The sequence below is a fragment of the Oenanthe melanoleuca genome, chromosome 5 (genome assembly GCF_029582105.1).
Source record: "Oenanthe melanoleuca isolate GR-GAL-2019-014 chromosome 5, OMel1.0, whole genome shotgun sequence".
In the NCBI taxonomy this organism is placed as follows: domain Eukaryota; kingdom Metazoa; phylum Chordata; class Aves; order Passeriformes; family Muscicapidae; genus Oenanthe; species Oenanthe melanoleuca.
In genome coordinates, this window is record NC_079339.1 from 45055650 (window position 1) to 45074414 (window position 18765).

Genomic DNA, 18765 nt, shown 5'->3' on the forward strand with positions numbered 1-18765 from the left:
CACCTACAACTTCCACAAACGAAGTGCTCATCTACCATGGGTGTGATCACCTGTGATCCTGCCTCAGATTGTCATTTCTCTTATTTCTATTTGCATTGATACATTTACGTATTAAACACTGTGATTGTTGCAACAGTGGTGCTTTGAATGCCCAAATGAAATCAGCTCTTGAAAACAGATCTAAGAAAGGGTCTCTCATTCACAAAGGAACTGAATCAATGCCCCTTCATAGGGAGCACTGCATAGGTTTGATTCTTTTTATTTCATCCTATCTCCCTGATTTTTCTCTCAAGTGGTGCTGCTGTAAAATTTAATATAAAATATTTAGTCACAAAATAGTATTGCTGTTATGCACATTGTTGCAAGATTTTTTTCTCCAATAAAAATGATACCATCTTCCATAAAATCTTCAATATATAAAGAACTGCAATGCAGAACAAAATTACACAGCATGAAACAGGTACCAGCACAACAGTGAAATTATATTACATCAAAAAATTTTAATGGTCCCAAATATATACTCAACAACTAAGCATACACTCAGGGGGGCAAAAAAAATTATGACACAAAAGTGACCACATCTAGAATTCCACTCAATCTTTAATCAAGAAGGGACAAACAAATCCCCCACCTCAAAAAAAATTTCTGCAGTTTAAAGGGCAAAGGGAACAGATTTAAAAAAAAAGAGGAAACTTTATATTCGGCCCTCCCCCGCAGAGGTTTTTAAAACCTGTTGTAGCTTGAGTAAAATGTTCAGAATGTACGATTTCAAAGGCAGGTCTCTTTTATACAAAGAAACTGCTGGCATTCTTAACTACTGAAGAATTATGGCAAAACCCGCCTTTTCTTCAGAAGTCTCATACATGGTCCAAGAAAGCATATTCTGATTGTAGCAACTGACCAGCCAATCCAGAGTTCCACTAATAAAACTCCTGCCCTGTTGGCTTTTTTTTTCTTTTTTTTTTTTTTTTTTTCTTTTTTTGTTTTGTTTTCCATTTCCTTCCCTGAGAAAAGGGCAACGTGTGGTCCAAGCTGGAGAGCTCAAAGGCATAAGTCTTTCCTCTAAATGAAGTATTTCTCCTTCTTCTGCTCCTTTGAATTGGCACTTGATTGGCAGAAATCCATTTGTATAGGTTGATCTGTGTCATACACAGTAATTCACAAAAGATTGCTGCTTTGCTGTGGGTTTGTTTTGTTTTTTGGAAAAAAATCCTTGCCCAACTGGTAATGTTCTTCAGCAGTTGCCATTATGATGACTCAAGCTTTGCTTTCTTTGACAAAGGTAAAGTTTCCTCTTTATCTTCATCTTCATCATCCTCTTCATCATCATCAGGATAATCTACAAGCCCAACGAGACCTCCCTACAAAGACAGACCCAATTATTGTAATTAAGAGAATGTTTGTACATCGATAATTCACGATTGCATTGTAACATGATGTTTGCACAGAATATTGCCATAAGCACATTGGTTCAGAAGGTTTTGAATAAAATGATGCAGAACAAAAATAAATCCTTCAGTATGAATGAAAATGCCATTATCTGAGAAATGTTTAAATGAATAAATCCAAAATGGGGTTTTACCTATCCAACTGGAAATATTTAGAGCTGAAATTTAACTAAAGCCAAAAATCTACATGATTTTGCTAAGTGTCACTGCAGCTCCATGTGTACAGACATAGTTTATTTTTACTGAGCACAGCTGACTGCATTGAGCAATCTGGAAGCACTTCAAAAACAAATGAAGAATACCCTTCATACTGAATTTTTAGATTATGATACTTTGAGAACACAGTTTGTCTTCAGAAAAGTTAAAATGTGTAACAATGAAGAATTTTTTTGAATAATACAATTGAATGATGTGTACAGGTTACAAAGTTTAAATAACTTGTCAGCTGAAAATGAAACTGTATCTTTTATCATTAAGAACTTTTGCATTGCAAACACTCACAAATTCAATATTAGGCAGACCCTTGAAGCAGCAGCATGACCTTCTGAAACTTCCCCTAACTATACTACATTGCAATTTCTGAAGCTTAACCAGCATTGCACTACAACAGCAGCTGTAGTCAAATACTTCACTCAAAGGTCCTATAACTTATTCAGGTGCTTAATAATGGACACCTAAACCTGAACACTTCAGTCAACTGTACACCAAAATATTACTTGAAAAACAATTACATGTATTCTGTACAGTCACATACACATAAGACTGAGTATACTACACCTAAAGTAACAACATCAGGTTATTTATGAAAAATGCAATTTCAACACTGTTTCTAGTTTGTGACTGTGGCATATTTTATTCTGAAAGATGGTAAGATACCTTCTGCCTGTACCCAAGAGTATTTTTCACTGCACTGCATACTCCCTTTTGTAACCTGAACATTTTTCTTTTGTCACCACTACTTGAATTTGTGAAGTCAATACTGTGTCCAGTATGTTCCATATGTAAAGACTCCATTTCAGACTCAAAGAATTACACTTTCTGGGAGAGAAAAATCTCTAACAGACTGAATGGATTTGCAAGCCAATTTCATTCCTTTTAAAAAGCACTTGACTAAATCTTGGGTTATGCAAGAAGTTTCCTCCATAGAGTGATTTAGAGGAAGTGTCCTTAGGTTCTTCCATCAGCCAAATTCTTCTGATCCAGGTGTTTTCAAGAGAATGCAAACCAAACACAAACTCTTCAGCCATGCTGAGTAGGAAAAAAACCCCAAACCCTAAACCCCCATTTAACCTCACTAGAGGTTAGGTGAACAGGCAATATGGTAGCATTACAAAACAAGGATGAATCAGTGTTATTCCAAGACTATATGACAACTGACATACATACCTCACCTTTCAGAAATGGAAACATTTGTTATGAAAATAAGTTCCCATTATCTGAACTGCACTGTATCAACATTACCTTATCTGCCCCCCGTGCAGGGAAAACAGCAGTCACTCTACTTTCCTGACTCAGTTCAAACATTTTTATTCAGAAGTCTGTTAAAATCCAACAGTGTCCTAAAATGTATTTAAAGATGCTAGTTGTGAATATTCACTCTAAGTTACAATAGTCTTTTAAAGTGGCCTTCTTTCTCTACTTCAGAATGTTCCAAAGCAAAACTGTAAGTTAGTTCAAAGGTAAATATGTCACACTCAGGTATTAAAAATTGTTCTGGCTTACAGCAATCACTATCCAATGCAATTTATTTCTTCCACATAGGTCAGCTATAGAATTCTAAACAATATTAAAATGGTGATAGTAGAAATCCTCAATGGATGTGGCAGGGCACTGTGGTATCTATCACAATTTGGCTATGTTTCCAAAATATTCATTTTTACCTGTCAAAAAGCCCTGTGAAATTTAACACAAGTACAGTGTTGTCTGTATTTCACTGTAAATATCACTGCTAAGAGCAGCTAATGGCATGCTTCCTACTTGACCAGTCTGGGCATAAAAAGAGCTTTTTATTTATTTCATATACAGCAGATCTTGTTAAAAATGCTGAAGGCCAGGCAAGAAGTACACACAAACCAGACAGTCCATTGCTGCTGAACTTGTTAGGTCTTACACAAACTTCAGAGAGATGCAAAAACAAATTCCTATTCTGTAACAATGAAGTAAAGTTTCAATCATTCAAAATTACCTTAGTTGTAATAGCTGCCATCTGAGATGTGCTTTTAGAAACTGATCCAGGTGAGCCAGGGGACCCTGGAGACCCAGGGGACCCAGGGGAACCAGGCAGATTACTTGCAGATGACTGGCTGGTAAGGTTAGATTTTGTACCACTGGAAAAAGAAAGCTTGAAACTCGGGCTCTGACGACCTGAAAGGTTCGTTTTCAGAAGAACTTCCTTTTCTTCACTTTCTTTCACTGGAAAGAAAAGAAAAAGGCAAAAGTAAAGCACTATTATTGAGTGAAACATTTAATTACAAATCACTTCACTGTTTGGGAAAAGGCCTAATACTTTATGTATAACTCAGTTGAGTCATGACAGACTTTTTTTCCATACCACCAGTGATTGTCACTGGCCAAGAATGAACACTGTCGTTCCACCAATGGTATCACCTGAACATTTACGTAGAAAATTTTGAGTTATAAATAATAGATATATTCAATATATAACACTGAATTTTAAACCAAATAAAATACAGAAAAACTTGACTATCAGCTAAGATTTTAATTCAAATGCTTTAAGAAATCTACAACACGTATTTTGTATCATTCTACTTTCAAATACAACAAAATTTTTTAAAGTGTGGTCTACCAAACTGATCTTTCAATTTCAAAATAAATACATGCAAATCCTTCATTGCATAATACAAGTTATGGCATTCATCTTCTCATCACTTACATTTTTTTCTTTCCATGAATTTACTGATCGGGTCCATAATATCCTCATCATTTTTAGGCTTGTCAGAAGGGGGCACCACGGCCTCTCCATCTTCCATATCATCCTCATCAGTATTAAACCACATTTCCTCCTCATCCTCCAGGGTTCTTGCATCTCTTCTGTACCTGTGGTTTCTCAAAATGGAGCGCATGCTGCAGAACAGGAAGTTTTAAAAGCTTAGATTCAAAAATCAACTTACATTAAAACTTCTACTTGGCACTCAGTGACAGCTTACAGATCTATACATTACAGAGCAATAAAAACATCAACAAATCATTCCCTAATGTGAACCTTTGTATTTTCAATGCAAATATCATTAAAAACGTCTCTGTACAATGAATCAAACGAAGTAAAACTCTGTTAACAGCACATTCAGACTACTCGATCAGTATAATTCTGTATGCTACAATTCTGTAGCATATAAACAGCACTATTAAAAGTAATTTTATTAAATCTCACTGAAGTGTTGCATTCAGGCTTGGTTTACCAGTTTTTACCAGTAAATAAAAAGTTGTAAAACAAGAGTTTAGAAATATAGACTTATTCTCTGAAAATACTCTGTAACCTCTGTAAGTATTCTGGGTCCAACAAGTTGAAAAAGTTTAAAAAAAAGAGCAAAATCTAACTTATATATATGACTCCAGTTTTAAGCAGATACATTGAAGAGAAAGCTCTCTCACTGCCACATCCACCTGTTACAACTTTTGGTCACTTAACAGTATTTTCTATTTTTCAGAGCCTTGGATATGAACTGCTACCTCTCTCTCCCTATTTGATCTATTATCAATGTTGGTTTAGCTCCACCTTCCTTTTCTCTTTTCCCACAGGAGCAGTACTATGGTCTTGGAGTAGAGGGACAGATGTGGTCCTTGAAGAATGGGGAGGAGAAGTGGAAAAGACATTGAAAACATTTTTATTGTTAGACATTGATTTTAATAGTCAGTTTCCAACAGCAGCATGAAACTTTTGATGAAGCACTTCACAATTTACTGTATGAAATTTCAGGTTTTTCATGAAGTGTCTGTTTTTGGGATCAAAATGTTAATAATACAACCTAGACATTTGCATTACTGAGTGTAGAAAAAAGCCAGAAGGGAGAAATTGGAACATTACAAGCTATTGAGTAAAAATGCTAAATGTACTTTTAATAATAAATCTAGTTATAAGTAAGTTGCTTGCCAGCATTATCATAGATCTGTACATACTGCATCATTTACCATTTTATTTAAACTTAAGTTCTGCTAACAGCAGAAGATTATGACTTGAGTGGAACTCTAATGAATACTTTTGTGGCCTATGTCAACAACATGTGGGGCTCCTTCCTTACTGAACTATTCTTTGCTAAAATATGAAATAGTCTTGTTATTTGTGCATTTTATTATTTCTGGGTTTTCACTTTAAAAATGACATGCACTGTGACAGGACTTGTGCAGCCACTATATAAGGTGTAGGAAGAAGGTTGAGCTACAGACCTCCTGAAGCTCTATTTTCTGTTGGATAAACTCATGCAGCAAAACCACTAATATCGACTTAAGCCAAGAAAAAAACCGACAACTTTACTCGTTACACTGGATGGAAATTACTGAAGAAAGCAGCTGGGTGTTCTTTCCCACATATGCATTAATGTAAGTAAGAATCACAGCCTTGGATTTCACAGCTCTTTAAGTGATATGTTTAGCTGACAAAAGCCAAAATAATAACATCTCACTTTTAACACCTTAATATTCAAAACTGCAGATCCTGCACATGCTCTTGAAAATCTTCAATGTTTTAAAATAAATCCACACTTATAGTCTCATTTTAATTGCACAACTCTCAAATTTAAGCACTAAAAAATCTTGTGGCAGGAAACAGAAGTCTGAAATGTCAAGATATCCTAGTAGGACTAATCAGAATTAATTTTAATGCGTTTTCAAACTAATTCAAGACAGCAAAACAAGAACAGTTCTTGCTAACAATTCTGAAGAGTAACTCATCTGTTCACACAAGCAGTCATTTTGTTTTAATGAAACTAGACAAAAAGTAAAACTAAATGGAGCAAAAAAGACCTGAACTTCCTATTTTTATTCATCTCAACCTTTTAACCTTGGGCAACTATGTACTAAGGAAGGAATTTTTGCTATGGCACACAGAAGGAGCAATTCAAGCTTTGCACCAGATAGCTTTTTACTCCATCAGCAAATCTAACAGGCACAAAAAAGCATTCTCTGAAAACTTCTTTGTATGTTCTATTCCTCAGGCATTCTGATAAATTTTGATAAAGCTTATCTAAATATCTACACTTCAACTAAAATAAAAGGAAATCTGATGTCCAAACTTATGAAGGAAAAATCCACAGAATGGTGATATACAATTGAAAGTCTTTCAAATCAGCAGTGGAAATCTGTTATTTAAACAAATCAGCTTGGTAGAGATACTTGGTAGACTTCCAGCCTCATTATAGTACTGCACTTAAGCTTAAGATATGATAAATTAGCACTATGAATGGGGGTCCAGCAACTAATGTTTGCTCAAAGTTGATCAAAAGTCTGCAGCAACATATTTGAAAATCACACTATTAATCCAAGTAAATTCAGCTCGAGATGCAAGCAGGAGTCTAAATTATCTATATTTCCCAGTATAAGAGAACAACCTACTAACAGTCTGATAAGTAAATTAAAGCATCAATATGCCATTAAGAGCATTTAGTGTATTTTACCTGTCAAGTTTTGGATTATCTTGTCTTTCCCTTTGTTGTTCAAATCGTAGTTTCAGTCCTTTGAATGTCTGCACATAATCTACATCTTCCAGTGCCTTCCAGTAATTTTCAATTACATGAGCTGTTAACGATTTTATATCTTCCTACAGGAAGAAACAAATATAAAGTGACTTACTTTTATTCAAATCAGCTTATTTAATACAATATAAAAAGTATCTGAAATGAGAATGCTATAGAAAGCATTCTATTAATTAACTTGTGCAAAAATGAGCATCATGCCTTTAAGTGTAATTAAAAATCTAGAGTCTCAAGTATTTGATTAGCAAAACAGTATCAATTTTCTAGCAGTATCTCCTTCAAAACATTACAGTACCTAAAGCCTGATAAAAACTAAAATGTCCTTCCACTGTAACTGAGAGCTATTTTTATACTGATAAGAGAGCATGGCGTGGAGTCCTTCAGGAATAGGCTGCTCCAGCAGGGGTTCCCCGTGGGGTCACAAGTCCTGTCAGTGCACCTGTTCCAGTGTGGGCTCCTCTCCACAGGGCCACAGGTCCTGCCAGGAGCCTGCTCCTTCCCAAGGGGTCAGAGCCTCCTTCTCCAGGCATCCACCTGCTCTGGCCTGAGGTCCTCCACAGGATGCAGGTGGACCTCTGCTCCACCACAGACCTCCAGGGGGACAGCTGCCTCACCATGGACATCACCATGGGCTGCAGGGGAATCTCTGCTCCAACCTGAGCCAGTGGCACACTCATCTCGGAGCCCACTGGCATTGAACACAGCTCTACTGAACACAGGGGGAGCTTCCAGTAGCTTCTACAGAAACCAGCCCTTTAGTCACTGTCCACCATGCCACTGCAAACCCAAACACTGCAAACACCACTGTACAAGTCATGACCACCTATATGACCACTTTTTTCATAGCTTCAAAACCAGTTTTCAATCAACTTTTCCATGATGATTGAAAGAGGTGATCAACACTATAAAAATTTCAAGAGGTGACAGTGCGTGGTGACTTACTCCTCTGCAACTGTCTGCACCCTAGCTTGGCCCCATTTACCACATTTACAGGCTGTACAGCATCTTGTCAGAATCTGGATGCAAACAACAGCAAGGAAATAGTACTGTGCAGACAGCCAAACTGGCATGAATATTTAAGAGACTCCCCATGGGAGGAACTTGGGAGCACTCCATTAAAATAATCAAAAGAGACTGGTATCTCTTCTGTATAATTCCATATTCCATTGAATTGGCATTACAGAGCACAGCTAGATTTGATGGGGTTGTAGCAGCAGTTTTAATTACATTCCTGTCATAACAAGACCATCCAATCTGCATGATGAAATTTGATTAGTGCTGCCTTTGCAAATCTGGGTACCGTGAGTACAGTACCAAGTGAATTTAATCTTCAAGTAATGGTACTGTTTGAATGTAAGAAAGAACATGTACAAATATGTAATAGTGATATAAAACAAGGTTCATACAAATACAGTATCATAGGGCCCCATTATGATAGCATAATTTAGAGCAAAAGCAAAAGTAATCTTGAATTACAAGACTAAACAATACAGTAATTATCTTCAGCATATAATAGAACTCACCACTCTGATAAATTCAAACATCTCTATTATGGCAGAGTTCATCAGATTATAACGGGAACCATTATTTAGAAATGCTTTGACCACAGGTTCAAACAAAAAACTTTTCATTATGTAACGGTTGTAGAATTCATCCTTTAATCCAATTATCTTTCTCTTGAAACGAAGGGCACCTGAAACACATGTGTTGTCAAAGGAGTTTTTAAATTTAAAAGCAAAATTGCAGAAATTACTCAGTATTTGTTAAGGCAATTTACAGCCTCAGTTCATATACAGCAATACATTCAGTCATTCTGTTTCTCAATAGTCTTGACTATAGTGCTGAAGATAGAAGACCTGCTCTATAATAAAGAAATCCTACATCATAATTATACAAATGAAAACACCTCTGCTCACTAAAGGATTCATACAGTATAGCATTATTGTTTAGCATTAATACCATTAATACAAAAATCTATTTTCAATTTTTAAAATTACTTATGGTAAAGGTAAAACATTTTCTCAACAGAAGAACTCAGAAATTTGCTTATCATCCCTATTATTCAAAAGTTTTATTAGATTTAACTAGTTCTATCTGATTAGAATATAAACAATCTCATTTTAAAATTGGTAAATGACATTTTATTCACACCCATAGTAAGGCAAAGAAAGGCGTGATTTACAAATAGTTTAAAACTCTTTCTGAAAATCCAAAGTGTACACAAGTGAGAGAATGCATAAAGAGAAGTACAGTATCACATGGCAGCACATTTTGCTCAGCAACCATGTGTACAGATTATTTGGTTACAAAATGTAAAAGGTACTTATTGTATGGTACTGCTCAGTCAACTTAAGGCTTTGTTTTTTTAACTCTATGTGCACAACAGAATTAAGTCTGCTTTGACACTACTGAGCTGAGCATGGTAAGAAACTGCCAGTCTGAAGAGCAAAACTCTGAACTTCTGTGCAGTTTAATGCAGTCAGGTAGTCACAGATCTAATTAAGTACCTCTGATAATTTCTATTAAAAAAATCATCAAAATTTACAATGTTCTCTTAGTATATTCAATATTGACATATGATCTCTTCAATTCCCCTCTCCATTGAGATGAAGCAAAATCCTTCTTTTTATTAGTATAAAAATGTATCAATAAATACAAAATTATTTACTAATAGTAGCTGATATATCTCTAATCTAGTATGAGTAACATAGACTATAATGGTAGAATTTCTGTATTCAGTCAAAAATTATCATGATCTATGAACAGTCTTTTTCCAGTTCACATTCACAAAATTCTAGTTTATTCCTTAGTTTTCAAACTTACACAATGCCAAGAAAGCGTGCTTTGAGGCCATGAGAACGAGTACCCTTCGCAGGATATCTTTGTTAATAATGTAGTTTTTTATGTGATAGGTATGATGTTCCACACAGAAAGTCAGCAATTCCAGTATTAATGCCAAGAGCTGGGCTGTCTGAAAATCATCTGTAATAAAACAAAACCAAAATAATTAAACGTATCTGGAATACTGCCTTCAGAAGCTAACTTCAAATATCCAACTGTACTCCAGTAAACATTTCCAAGTTTTTTTATTTTCCCACAGACATTTTATGGAACATGTTGCAGGATATGCTTAGTCTTTACAACAGAAATTGAACAAATTTGTTATGGATTGAGTACTTTCTATGAATACAGATACGGTAGAAAACTCTCTTAAAATATGGAACCCATTCCATTTTTCTTAAATTCGTGTTTGAAGGTTCAGAGTACATAACTCTAACATGATTAGTCAGGCTTATTTAACCAAATCACATTATGATGTCCACAGATCTAGATCATAAACTATCACCCCACATGCAATCTTGACTAAGTTTGCACCAAAAATGTGATCTATATTGCCTATTAACTAAAATACTATGCAAGAAGTATCTCGGGGTCTTTTGCTACTTGCAGTAAGAACTGCTGCTAGTAGCCAGCATGAACAATTACTTCATCACTGATCTCTGCTTTCTCAGTCTGATGTAGAAACAATACTCTCAAATTCAGCACACTTTGCCAGGGGAAATGATGCAACATTTCTAGTAATCCCTGATTTTAAGAAACCATTTAGGCATGTTTAGAAGTCTAAACTGCCCCATGAGTTCCTGAAAATTATACAAGTATTTTATTTTTTGCTACAGCTGAATTTGCAGCAAATATTCTTCACTTCTTAAATCAGGTCTCTCTGCAGAATTTTGTGCTTATGCATTATTCAAATGACTAAGTATTGAATCAGCATTTTACTTTGAACTATGTTTCATAATCTCAGACTCAAATTTTTTAGACTGAAAATGTCATTTGACAACTATTCTAAACACTGACATTCAACAGCCTTGATGCGCCCAAAATCCAGAGTTCCATTACCTTTGCTAGGCTTGTCCTCCGTAGTATTGGCCAATAAAGGGGCTGTCAGAACATGCATACAATGTTTGTAGAAGAAACCCAAGAACTCTGTCTTTTCTGTTTTCTAAGAAATGAAAAAAAAAAGTATGTAACACATATCATCAAATACCCTAAAAAAAAATAAAATGTAATTTCATTTGAAGGTATTTACTTACATTGGCAGTGGCAAGCATATTTTCTGGATCAACTAAAGTACGAAGCAAACCCATGAGTAGCACTGCTCCTCCAAGTTCTGGATCTGTGTCACAAATCATGTGTTCTATAATGAGGTTAATGAGTAATATATCCTAAGAGGGGGGAGAAAAAAAATCAATTGAAATGCTACTCCCTTGCACCAAATCTGAAATTATACAATGCAACAAGTATCTGTTAACAGGTGAACTCATCTCACCTAACAGAACTCTTTAAAACACAGCAGTTCCATGGCCTGTTACCAATTCCAAATTACTTCCTTGAAACCAGGGTTCATGTTATTCATAGTCATAAGTATACACCAGTAATTTCGAAAACAATACACCCATTTCTGAGGACTCTCTACTTACATCATCATTCTGCTGCGCTTCCTGCATCACAAATTCTCGTACCATGGATGGGTTGTATTCAACCAAATATGAGAATATATCAGTGGCTGCACTTCGTACTTGTGCATCATCCATACCCTGGGAAAGTCAAATAAAATAATTTTGTTTTCTTGAAAGGAACCAGGAAACATACAGCTTTAATTCCTTCTCACAAATCACACCTAAGTATTGCTAAAACCAGATTCTAAAACTAAGTCAACTCTCACTTCTCTGTAAATTTGACAACAGTTGGACAAAATAAATTTCATGGTTCCCTTGCTCTTTGATCGATTTCCCTATTTTCTTACTTATTTGGATACCAAACAGCAAGCAAAGCCAGGAAAGCAAAGAAAATCAAAAACTGAAGAATGCCAGGGCACTTACCAATGTCATATTGTAAAAGCTTTTAAAGTGTTACAAAAAGATTTTGAACATTCTGAATCTTAAGCCAGGACAAGCCAAATGCAGCAAACAAAAAGAAAACCATTTGCTGAAGTTACTTTTTAGAAAAAGCCTCTCTGAAGATAAACAAAATTGTTATGATAAATAGAATTGAAATGACTTACCAATATGACTTCTAGTGCAGGCAGTATGCCCATATTTGACAAAGTTTTGAAAAATGCATCTCTGTTTTGAGGCTGCAGTGTTTGTGAGAATGCACAAAACTCTTTCAGAAAATTTACCTGAAAACCAGGAATATACTAGTTTAGCAATTAAAAAAAAAGATTCACGTGTTACTTCATGGTAACTGTCACATATTTTACAGATTTCTTACCAATTCCTGTCTTTTCTCCTCATCTGTGGCTTCATCTGTTAGTTGTGCAAACAAGTCTGTCAGAAATTTTTCATCTTCCTACAAAAGCAAAACAATACCATTTGTTTATTTGACAATATCAAGAGGCATCCAAGTATAATATAAAGTTCTTCTAGACCAGGCTTCCTGGAATGAAGAGAACATATGTTTATATACTGTAGTTAATCACACCAGTATCAACTTTCTAATTAAAATTTCAAGGAAATTAATATGCATGTTGAGCTTTAATAATGTTCAGAATCACTCCACTCCCCAACAATTCACTCTCAATTATGACTTTTGCTGCCTTGCCTTCCAGTTGTCCTTTTTCTACTTTCTATTGCAACTCTCATTGTTTTGTCTTTGCTTCTTCAACTTCCTTCCCCCTTGTCACATGCCAGTCCCCCTAAATCACACTACCCTTGGTCAGCTGTTTACATACATTTATAAACAACATCTCCAACACAGCCCTACACACACGCACGCGTGCATGTGTATCTTTGGAATGTCATTAGTTCTCTGAAGCAGAACAAAAGCAAGGACACAATGAAGGGAAAGCTGCCTAACAGCAGGAATGAGGTGAGATTCCTTCCCCCTCAATGCTTTGAAAAGAGTGAATTATAGAAACCAAGTCAAAACAACTGTTCCTATTACATACAGAATCTATTGGACATTCTGGCTGACAGCAATCAAAACCAATTCCATTATTTTCACACGGCTGTACCTTAGCAAAACTACAAACAGCTGCAAACACATTACAAATGTGTATTTACATTGAAAGCAGCAGCAATATTTCGCTTTCCATAACCTTTACAGTCCTAACAACTAGGAGATTATTAAAACAGAAATAAACCTTCTCCCGTTCTTTTCCCAATATTATGCAGTAGTAAGGCAGCCCTTGCTTCAGAAAGGTTCTTGGACATGAGGTACTAATACATTTTTTTCAGAAAGCTGCCACTATTGTTTCTTGCAAAGTCAGTAACATGTGGATGTGCAACGTCCCTCCATCCCAAAACCACAGTGCCAGAAATCCAAACTGCTTTGCTCATGTTTGCATTGCATAAAGCAAAACCATGAAAAAGTACTTCAGATACATACACGAAAACCTTCTTATGTTGTGAATTACCTCAGTGCCTCATCCAGGCTCACCATGCAGCCTTGATGAGAAAGTGAATACCTCAGTTCTGGTAGCACACCATGCTAAGGCTGCTACAACAATGCCACAACACAAGCAGCACCTCCACATGGCACTGCACAACACCGATAAATGCAGAACAGGTTGGCATGAGCTACCGTATCTCACTGCACTATAAAGTAAACCTTATACTTAGAACATGCCATGTTTTCTCTTGTCTGATGCTGAACTGTGCTCCTATCCTGACCCAACAGACAATGAAAAAGAGTGATTTCTGGGCACAAGTTCAGGTACTGTTTCTGTGACTGCTTCAAAATCAAAACAAAAGGAGATAGGAGAGGACTCATTTGAAGTATACCAGAATTCACTCTGGAGAATCAAGCACAGACGTAAATTTTGACTTCCAGATATCAACAGTGAAATATATTCAAAACAACTGTTCAGGTGTTTGATTTCAAGAAATGTATCTTAAGCTTTGATGGGAGAATGCAAGGACTGCAAGAATGTTAGACTACCTGCTATCCAGCTGTTATATGGCTTTTTAAGTTTTCTGTTCTAATATTTAACTCATTAGACATCACAGCTAATGTAAGTAACCCAGAGTAGACATACTGACATATTTAGTCACTGAAATTAAAAATTAAAAAAACAAAACAAAACCACAAAAACCCAGTTCTTTTGAAGAGCATGCAGGTTCTTTTCCATGACTAGCAATGCATTTAGGAGAAGATCACATAGTTTGCTTTCATTTCTCTTTTTACTATTTTGATCAAGATGTCAGAATTAATCTTTTCTATGAAAACTATTGAGAAGATGCATGCTTATCCCCAGCTGGAAAGCATAACCCCTATTCCCATTCTCACTGTGAAAGCAACTTTTCACCTCTTCCATGATATCTGAGAGTAAGGGCAAATCAACCAGCTTAAAGTGATCACTATGAAAAAATAATGGAAACTTCTGCAGCAGAGAATCATGGCTCTTAAATATGTAAGAGCCATAACTAGTGTACCTCTGGGAAAAAGGTATACTATATTACCCAAAGCATCAAACTGGGATTTATGTTGTGGAAGGAGAAGAGACCCTGTACTGTTGGTGACAGATTATGTGGGTTTCATTTATGAGCCACCTCAGTGTACCAGAGACAGAGTCAGCTGGGGAAGCTGGTATTGGGCTTGCAAACATATGGGACTTGTAGAGGGAACTTAAAATTGGCAAGTGATAAAGACTTCAATGCTGGCACTTAATGCTTCAGGAAGAATTTGCAGAAGTTCAGTACATAACTATCTTCCAGCATTCCAAATATAGACTACAATACAGTATTTTACAATTCTGCATTAAATACAATACTGAAACATTCTCAATGTCATTTCCTCTCCCAAACGCCATTAAATACCTTGCACTTTTAAATTAACAAGATTACCTGAAATCTCTAGGCTCCAGAACAACCATGACCTATTTAAAATCAGGCAAATTAAGATGGATCTAAGTGATTGAAACATCCCACTCTTGCATGGATAATACACAGTAAATGGCACTTATTTCAAGAAAATAAACAACTTATTACTAACGTCACACTTATGGCTTAGCCCTGAAAAATGTTAAGCATTTATCTCATTCCAGATGCATAATGAAAGGCAGGCAGGTTGGTGTTCATGAGAAAAGATCCAATCCTTTCACATATATAAAAAATTGTCATTGCAAAGAACATTCTAAATACAGGGTTCTCTCTTTCAAGCTGTAAAATCACTGACAAGGGCAATATATCTAAAGAAACATTCCTGAACAATACTGCCAAGACCCGTGGAAATGCACAGTCTGAGAGTAGAGTTCACATATTTTAGAAGTCACAAAGCACCAACACAGAATGATAGAATTACACAAATTTAAATGTTTTCTTTCTCTTTCAACTTGGAAAAATACCTCAAAGTATGTCTGTGAACACAGTGCAAATGCATAATTCTCTACAGAATGTGGTCTCTGCACACAGACAAGAATCAAAACACATTTAGCTGTACCTTAGAAGTTGTGAAAGTCACAACTGTTTTCCAAGGAAACCAAACTGCAAACAATAGTTTATGATGTAACTGTGAATTCTAGGTACTTTCCCCAGGCACAGAAATTATTAGAAATGTAATACTTAAACTATGTGTATACCAGACACTAAGTACATTCATTTATGTTTTGCAAGATCTAAGTAGATGCTTCTAGATTTCATTTCAAAGCTCATGAAAATAAAAACAAGCCAGGCCAACTATTCACTCAATCATTTATGACTTTAAAAACAAGAAAGCCCACAGATAAGCTAGGGTCACAAAAAGGGACACTATTTAAAGTGAAATTTTAATAAAATATTAGTAGCAAACAGAAAATTACTGCTTCAAACACACATTCTTTCCTGCCACCACACAAAAGATTTTTAAATTTAAATCCTCTTTTATATCAGACTGCCTTTCCACACATGCCTTCATCATGTACTACTTCCACTTGAATTAACATGCTGGAAAAGTAGTGAGACCTACCAAATCATTTTTGTAGTTTCTGAACACATAGAAAATAATTTTCTACACTGAAGAAGTTAATCCCAAAAATCATGAGCATGCACCACTTGCAGATGTCTTTCACCAAGTCATTTCCCCCAGAAAGTGGTATCCTTTTACACTTTATTGCAAGGTGAATTTTGCTGAAAGTAAATCTCTAACTATTCCTGAGCCAACTACTATAAAAAAGCAAACCGGATTTGGGCAAAACTACCAGTATTCACTAACACAAATCTTCCTCTAAAACAACTACAGATAATTACATTTGCATCCACAGGACTCTGTTAAGAATAAGCAACTATCTGTAAAATCACTTTCAAAATTAAAACCTGCCTATCATTACACATAAACACAGTAAAATATACAGATGTACCTAAATACCTCCAATTTTTTAGTTCTTGAAAAGGGATATAGGGACTCTCAGTAATACGACTTCTGTATTTAAAAATTCTGATTTATCAGTACCATCTGATCAATGCTCCACCACACAAAAAAACTATTTTAATGTATGTCCAGTTTTCCCCTTCTACTCTCCACTTTCCCAAAAATTAAAGACCTTGAAGTCTAAATGCACATACCTAAAAAGTAATCCTAACAATATTCTTTATTCTGGAATATAAAGAATGCATGATCTTGCTGGCAAAAAGAAAACACCAATGAGAAAAGGGGGAGAGAACAGAAGGAAATAGTGTTTGCTCACTCTATGGCGCAGTTTTGCAAGTTTGTTTTTTTTTTTATGAACTAGTTAATAATACAAAGGGAAAGAACTGGTGGCCTCCAGTGTGCACATTAGCATATATTTTTGTAAATTGCAAAAGAGCGTCATACAAAGCAAGAAACACCACTTACCTGTCCCACCCCCACTCTCAAAACTTGGCCAACTCCATGTTTCAGCAAGGTTTCTTGGTGGCTATGACATCTCAAGACTAGAACAGGCTGGACCCCAAGCAGTAAGAGCATATTAGGAGGGGCTGAAATTGCAAAAAAATGTTATATACCTTTTTCATATCTTACACACTGTGAATGACAAAATCTGCAATTGAGTAGATTTTCACAGCAGTTAATTCTGCAGGCTGGGAATACTGTTTTAATGGCTTTACTACTTGTCATGCATCAACAGTATCTAGTTAGTGAGATGTTGACATACTCGCTTAAAATTACCCAAAAAATTAAACCACAAACAAACTAACCTCTAGTCCTCAGAAAAACCCATCAATGTAACCACATTTTTATAAAGCTTATGAGAAAGCCAGCCTTCATGAATAAGGAGGGAAGAACATGGTTCGTAACCCTACTGCCAAAGATTACTTATTTTCTGTTTTTGGTCTTGGCATAGAAGGGCAACAGCTATTTTACCTACCAAAGAAAGCAAAATGATCGAAACAAGTATCTTCCATGACTACAGGATTTGGTTTTTTTAAACACATGCAAAGTCTCTCTAATAAAGCCAGAACTCTTGAAGACTTAGCATATTCTCATTTACAATATTAATTATAACCGAAAAACTGACTTTAAATGTCAGCGATCTTCAATGACCATAAATGCCTATTTTGACAGTAGATGCCTTAAATAAAACACAGTGGTAGTTTTGAGTGAAGTTACTTAGCTTGTCAAGAAGCATAAGACACAGTCTGTACATTCTTTTACAAACTTCTAGTCACTTCTCTGAAACTACCATCTGGCTGAGTTGAGATGAGAGCACTGTAAGGTGCACTCTGGTTAATACACAATCTGACAGGGAAAGGCCTCATTACAGCTCACTGTTTTTCCATGATGGGGTAAGAGTTCTTCTCTTCCTTTCGTTTGCAGCCAGAGAAAGAGAGAAAAGAACATAATACCCCAACAACTCCGTTGTATACACAAGAGCTGCAGGATGTCATGGGATATCAGCTACTCAGGGAGTTTACTTTTATTCTGCCAAGTGAAACTTCCTAAAAAGAGATCTCTTTTGTCACATCCTCAATGGTCCAAGAAAGACAACCTAAAATCAAGAGCAGTGGCATTAACAGCCTTTACTATGCATCTGTGACTCATCCATGGCTTCCAATAATCTACCATGAGGCAACTCAGTATCTTTTCAATCAATAATGACTTCTAAAATAAACCACTTCTTAGGTACACATGTAAGGTTAGTGAGCACCAGGAACCACAGAGAACTATACATCCTTCATGAACTAACACCCCTCCATACACACAAAGTATTGTAATACCAGCTACAGGAATGCACGATGTTAAACCACACATGAATGGAAGAAAGCTCTTAAGAATTACTTATAGAAATGAAATCAACAAAATCAATCTATTAATTCAGTTCTCAGAGCATTATTTATTCTGTGTAAAGAAATGAGAAGGAATAGTATCATATATTTTATACACAGACATTAGGAATGGGGGATGAAATGAAACCAGAGTGCAGAGATTACAGGAAAGTGCAACCTGGCCTATTGCTCTATGAATAAATGAATAAATAAATGCCAGGTAAGTAGGCTGACACCTTGGGTTAGAGCTATATTGCAAGAACCTGAAAAATCAATCAATCAATCAGTCAAGCCTTTTAAATTCTTATTAATGCAATGAACACATAATTTGTGAGTCATTTTTAATTCCCTCAAAACCAAAAATTGATCAACAATGTCAAATTATTT

The 18765-nt window shown here is 35.8% G+C and overlaps 1 protein-coding gene across 1 annotated transcript; it reads right to left on the reverse strand.

The window, feature by feature from the left end:
- Window positions 1–475: 475 nt before the first annotated feature.
- Window positions 476–17095, reverse strand: PPP4R3A (protein phosphatase 4 regulatory subunit 3A). The gene is made up of 12 exons (XM_056493516.1): window positions 16970–17095; window positions 12431–12508; window positions 12222–12338; window positions 11638–11754; window positions 11251–11382; window positions 11057–11159; window positions 9980–10138; window positions 8680–8849; window positions 7079–7221; window positions 4342–4532; window positions 3634–3860; window positions 476–1361 (listed from the first exon to the last, which is right to left on the reverse strand). The coding sequence occupies exons 1-12, from the start codon at window positions 17078–17080 to the stop codon at window positions 1248–1250; spliced, it is 1662 nt and encodes a 553-aa protein (XP_056349491.1). The 5' UTR covers window positions 17081–17095; the 3' UTR covers window positions 476–1247.
- Between the last annotated feature and the right edge of the window lie 1670 nt (window positions 17096–18765).

What these genes read in the sequence shown, in the direction of transcription:
- PPP4R3A (XM_056493516.1), bottom strand. Translation starts at nt 17,080, where the DNA reads ATGCTCTTACTGCTTGGGGTCCAGCCTGTTCTAGTCTTGAGATGTCAT. An exon ending in AGGAGAAAAGACAGGAATTG is followed by an intron (nt 12,339 to 12,430) that starts GTAAGAAATCTG and finishes CCTGGTTTTCAG; the next exon opens with GTAAATTTTCTGAAAGAGTT. An exon ending in CTGCACTAGAAGTCATATTG is followed by an intron (nt 11,755 to 12,221) that starts GTAAGTCATTTC and finishes TGACTTTCCCAG; the next exon opens with GGTATGGATGATGCACAAGT.